The sequence below is a fragment of the Chiloscyllium plagiosum genome, chromosome 16 (assembly GCF_004010195.1).
Source record: "Chiloscyllium plagiosum isolate BGI_BamShark_2017 chromosome 16, ASM401019v2, whole genome shotgun sequence".
NCBI lineage: Eukaryota > Metazoa > Chordata > Chondrichthyes > Orectolobiformes > Hemiscylliidae > Chiloscyllium > Chiloscyllium plagiosum.
Genome location: NC_057725.1, coordinates 40,892,209 through 40,898,366, shown reverse-complemented (window position 1 = coordinate 40,898,366; position 6,158 = coordinate 40,892,209). Strand labels below are relative to the sequence as shown.

Genomic DNA, 6,158 nt, shown 5'->3' with positions numbered 1-6,158 from the left:
TTTGTGTATTCAAAGAGTGTGCAGCTTGTTGAGAATATCCCAGAATGTATCAGCTGACTTCTGAATGGAAGCAGTGCAGTGTTCGATCTCATTCTGCAAGGATTTGAGTTTGCTTTAATTGTTCAAGACTTTGAAACAAAGTGGCAATGCTTTAAAGCTTTATTCCAAACATGTCTGAGAATGAAAAATGATTATTTGCTCGTTTTTATTATGTACTACTCAGACGTTAATTACTGTGATTAATCAAACTATAATTTCTTTGTTGACAGGTAGGAAATGAGAAAAAATTATGTTGTATCTTTTTTGAAATTATAAGGTTGAAAGAGATTTCAGTTTGTTGTTTCAAGTGTTTTCAACCCATTGGGAAATGAACTTAAATTAGGGGATTTTTCTGTATTAACTACTGTACATGCCAGTTATAGTATGTCTCTTTAGATTAAGTTAAAAATGTAGTTTAAAACATATTTTCTTTCGGACAATTTCTTGGCATTTAAAAAAAAATTAGACATCGAAATTGCATATTAAAATAAAACTCAGCCTGTTCCCCAACTCCAAAACCTGTTTGATTCACTTTACTAAATTAACTTTCAATATTGATATGGTTGCTGCCTCAGTTGAAGATTTTTAAAGAGAGCTGGGTATAATTTAAAGGAAAATGTTACTGAGTTATGGGGAAAATGCATGTCAGTGCGACTAGATGAGTTGCTCTTTTAGAAGAGAAGCATGAACACACTGGGCTGAATGGCCTTTTTATGTGCTGTAACTGTTCTGATTCTAATGCTGGAAGTGAAATCCAGAGTGCAAATTGTCTACTTCTATAAATCTTGTCCCATACTTTTGCAATACAACTTACATTGCCCTGAATTGTTCTTACTGGAAAGGCACAAATTTGAATCTTTTAACTTATTTGCATATCAGCAACTCTCTCTAAAGCCTGAATATCCTACAACACTGCAAACACTATTGTAATTGATGTCTTAACATTTTATCGACGTTTGTCACTGTCTCATTGATTTTACCTTTGATATCACTGCAATCGTCTTGCACATGTTCTTTGTGCACATCTGCGCTCAGTTATGAAATTTTAGGTACTAGCAGTTTATTCTGTCACATCCAATCTTGATAGTCAGTATGCAACAACTGCTGCTCAAATTACTATTTGCTGCTTAAATTGTAGAATGCGAAGACCAAAATGCATATGCTACAAACATGAGCGCAGAAAATGTACTAAATGCTGACCATTCAACAATTGCAGAGAGGACAGACCGTTCGACTGTTCCTGATATTGACCCTTATTCAGAAATGATGAAAGGCTACTCTGGAATTATTATTCATCCTTCCCATGCACTCTGTCCTCAAGGATTCCAGCATTTGTATTTCTGTTCCTTAAATTGCTGAATTAAGCTATACCCTTCTCTCTCGAAGAGTATTAGCAGCATACTAGCTGATTACCTGAGAACGCAGATATCTTTGGGCTCCTGCATCAGTTCACCTGTTGGTTTTAAGCCATAGGTTTTCATTTTATTGTTTTCCGTTCCTTCGACTTGCAATGTTTGATTTTATTGAAAATCACAAATTTGAAACTGATTATTCTAATTGCAGTCTGTTCAAGACTGTCGGCTTGAATGTTCTGAATTGCATTCGCTCCAATCGCTTTAAGTTGTTGATCCTGAAGCTGCATATGACGAAGTATTTCGAGTTGCAGCAGTAACGAGGATAACAAATACAAAAATATGCGCGCATCTAGCGGACATCACCTCGAAAGAGTGAGAGAAACCGCTGAGATCTGAACGTTTCTGGAAATGGAGCAGTAAATGTACATCCCAAAACTCTGGTTTACAGAAGCGACTTCACTTGATAAGTATGTTGGTGGCTGACCCAGCTCCGATTGTGCCCTCTCCCTGTGGCTGATTGTTCCCTTCCCTCCTCGCGGCTCTGATTGTTCCCCTTGCTCTCCCTCCTCGCGGCTCTGATTGTTTCCCCTTGCCCTCCCTCCTCGCGACTCTGATTGTTCCCCTTGCCCTCCCTCCTCACGGCTCTGAATGTTTCCCTTGCCCTCCCTCCTCACGGCTCTGATTGTTTCCCCTTGCCTTCCCTGCTCGCGACTCTGAATGTTTCCCTTGCATCGCCTGCACTCCCCTCGCTCGCGCTGGTTGTAAAGCCGGGCCGCCGCCCAATCAGGGTCAGGCCTGTCAGCGCACGCGTACTGCACCGTCTGGTTGGGGGCGGGTGGGAGAGTGAGATTTCAACATGGCTGAGCTTTACCAGGATCAAAAATGTTGAGTTTCTCTGTTTCGAGCCTCGAAATCCACGGGAAATGGCGAGATTGGCCGATTACTTTGTGGTTGTTGGTTACGACTCTGAAAAGACGGGTGAGTTTTTATTAAACCAAGTCCAAAATTTTAAAAGATGTCGTTACTCATATGTGTCCATTTAATTTGGTCTGACGAGAGTCCTATTAGGCCGTGAGTGTCTGCAAGAGCAGCTGAGCTGTTCCAGTGGGACATGGGTGGGAACTTAACTGCTTTCTTATTAAATTATAAGCTGGTGATATGACTAATGTAAACTGTCTTGGCCTATTAAGGCCCTTTCTACAAATTGGTTATGGATTTTTGTGTAATTGTTTGTTTGATAACTGAATCTTTCAAAACAAATCTGTCCGATTTGGAGTGACTAATGATTGACGTGCAGAATGGCTGTTGACAGTTGAGCTCACGTTCTTGTAAACATGTTAATAGCCTCGAATTGCATTTTATTTTTCCTTTATTTTTCTGCTACTAGAGAACATTTCCAGTGAAATGCTGTTGATGTTAGTGGTACGTATACCTATTGTAAAAAATGTAAAACAAATGTATTGGAAAAGGAAAACGCAATACAATGAAAAGGAAATCTAAAGTTTGTGACTTATGTTCTTTCTTCAAGGAGTGCATTGGAAAGTTGACCTTTTAAATATTTGTAATATTTAAAAACCTTGTCCTCACAAAGTGTATAAAGCTGAAGATACTGTGTCAGTATTTTACTGACATCTAATGATTATATAGCCAGCTGCTGAAATTCCATATCAACACAGCAATCCTCTGGGCATAGCAACTTGTTAAAGACAGACGAGACTGATCTTTTATACACAATCCCCTACAATGATAAATAATATAAATGTCTAAGGTAATATTTTGTTCATGCAGGTAATGCTTTTGATCTGTCTTGATTTGTTTGAAATATTACATTTTTAGACTTGGGTATGATCCTCTTGCTACACAGAATTCACAAAATGTAACCTTTGTTTAAGAAATAAATGTTGACATTGTATGGGTCTGTCAATATCTGAAAGATGAAAAGAAAAGATACCACACAAAATAGGATACTTCAACAGTACGAATGAATTCCTTCAGATTTTAGGTATTCATCATCACAGAATTATTAAGGTACAGTAGGATGCTGTCTGAACCAGCTTATGCATGATGAATATTTTTGGACGTGGGACCAACTGTAATACTTCCAAATTTGCGCCCAATACAAAGCTAAGTGAGACTGTGTTGTGAGGAACATGTGAAGGAGGATTTTGATGAAGCTTGGTGAATGGCAAGGACATGGCAGATGGAGCATAATGTGGAAAAATGTAAGGCATGATGTGGAGGTGCTAGTGTTGGACTGGGTGGACAAAGTCAGAAGTCACACAACAGTAGGTTATTGTCCAAAAGGTTTATCTGAAATCACAAGATTTCCAAGTGCCTTTTTCCATCCTGTACTGATACATCTGAATGGATTTTAAGTTTTATTTTGTAACAAGGTATCATTGGCAGACTGTGGAATGTTTTTACAGCCTGTTGAAAGCAGCCAAGTAGTTTATCAGCTAATTGTATGCATAATATAGAATATGGATTACAAGTTAATTGAAACAAATGATCGGGAGCAAAGGTTGATAATTAAAGTCGAGGTACGGATGACCCAGGAATAAAGTAGAAAGATGGAATAGTTTGGGGGAACCGAATGGCTTGCTTACTTTTAAATTGTTTTTATTATGAGTATGCCTAAGATCGTATACATGATCAACACTTTATTATATCCACTTATTAAATCACAAAATCCACTTCTCAAACTCATATCATTAAAACTTCACAACAACATTTGGAAATATTGTGATTGAAACTGTTTGCATTGCTTTTAAAACCTTTTTATTTTCTTTTGGCAGATGCTGGTAAGTTTCTTCATTTCTAGTTGTCACATGAGTGTTTTTGTAACTGAGTGGCAAACAAAGTCAGCATAGCATTAGAAATCAGCCATGCAGGGTGAATGAAAGTTACTTAAAGATCCTACAGTTTCTCTGCTTTATTACACAATGCAAGCTACTTTTATTTCATTACCATTCTGTTCTATTACAAAGGGCAGCTCTATACACTATTGCAGCTTTACTTGTGTGATTTCGAAAATAAATGCCACAAATAAATTACTATTGTAATATATAATTGTGTTAATTGAAACAAATATTCAGGAATATGCAACAAACTTGTTTTAATTCTAGATTTGATGTTTGTGTTTGGGAGGTTTGGGATACTTTATTCTGCAGTCATATCATACAAAAGTATCAGTTCATGTCATCAAAAAGATACGTATTGTAGGTATATTGAATATCGTTCAGCACCTGTTATATTCCTCTTAAAGTTCATGTCTTGTTTGTTTTCTCTACACAAATGTATTTACTTGCCTCCCTGCTGTTTATATGGTTTATTCTTAAAAATCAAAATATTAATTGTGAATGGTTTTGCTCTAATCCTTCTTCTGATTTCTTGGAATTAATATTTTAGTTTACCATAAGTACATAAAATTTCAAGTTTACATGCAACAAAAATTCACTTTAGATTCTGCTTGCTGAGCTGGGAATTTGTGTTGCAGATGTTTCGTCCCCTCTCTAGGTGACATCGTCAGTGCTTGGGAGCCTCCTGTGAAGCGCTTCTGTGATCTTTCCTCCGGCATTTGTAGTGGTTTGAATCTGCCGCTTCCGGTTGTCAGTTCCAGCTGTCCCTGGCTGTTCTATGTTTGGCTTGTCCTGTAATAGTAGTGTTCTCCCAGTCGAATTCATGTTGCTTGTCGTCTGCATGTGTGGCTACTAAGGATAGCTGGTCGTGTCGTTTCGTGGCTAGTTGGTGTTCATGGATGCGGATCGTTAGTTGTCTTCCTGTTTGTCCGATGTAGTGTTTTGTGCAGTCCTTGCATGGGATTTTGTTTTTTGGCGAATACATTGTATAGGTGTTCTTCTTCCTCTTTTTGCAGTTCTGGTGTACTGCAGTGTGTTGTGGTTCTTTTGAATAGTGTCTTGATGCAACTTCTTTTGTGTGTGTTGGAGTGGTTGCTTTCGTAGTTTCAGGAACAATGGACTGACAGAAGAGACACAACATACAGTGAGACAAAGTATCGTACCTCTGATAACAAGGAAAAGACAAACACATAACCTCAACACCAAGGAGAGGGAAGCACTAAAATCACTAAGAAACGATAAGAACATAATCATACTACCAGCAGACAAAGGCAGAATGACGGTCATCCTGGACAAAGCAAACTATATCCAAAAAGTGCAACAACTACTTGCAGATACCAATACCTACCAAAAGAAGGAGTTTGACCCCACCCCATAGCTCACCAATGGATAAACAACACACTGAGGAACCTACAAAAACAATGCACAGATAACCAGGTTTGACCTACAAATGAAACCTGAAAGCACCAACACCCCCAGATTCTATGGACTACCTAAAGTGCACAAACCAGACATCCCACTCAGACCCATAGTATCACTACCAGGGACTCCATCACACAAACTGGCTAAAGAACTACAGCAGAAACTGAAACACCTGATCAGCGGATCCAGATACTCTATACGATCAACACAAGAATTCTTGGACACCAACAGAAATATACACATAGACAAGGAAGAAACCATGCTCTCATTCGATGTAACGGCACTGTTCACCTCTATCGACAAAACCCTAGCTAGAGAAACAATAGCCAACCCACTGGACATACAGAACAGACAACAGGACATTGAACCTATCAACAAAGATGGCATACTCAGACTACTGGACCTGTGCCTCATAACACACTTCACATTCAACAACCAAATATATGAACAAATCAACGGCACACCCATGGGCTCACCCATCTCT

The 6,158-nt window shown here is 38.5% G+C and overlaps 1 protein-coding gene across 3 annotated transcripts in view; it reads left to right on the top strand.

The window, feature by feature from the left end:
* Positions 1 to 2,216: 2,216 nt before the first annotated feature.
* sbf2 (SET binding factor 2) overlaps positions 2,217 to 6,158 on the top strand; it is a 582,458-nt gene continuing 578,516 nt past the window's right edge. For 2 of the 3 annotated variants that reach the window (XM_043705905.1, XM_043705904.1), the window contains exon 1: positions 2,218 to 2,372. In XM_043705905.1, coding sequence (XP_043561840.1) covers positions 2,318 to 2,372 — 55 coding nt within the window. In that variant the 5' untranslated portion in view covers positions 2,218 to 2,317. Of the gene's footprint in view, positions 2,373 to 6,158 lie in introns of all 3 variants that reach the window. The other variant, XM_043705903.1, reaches the window with a different exon arrangement.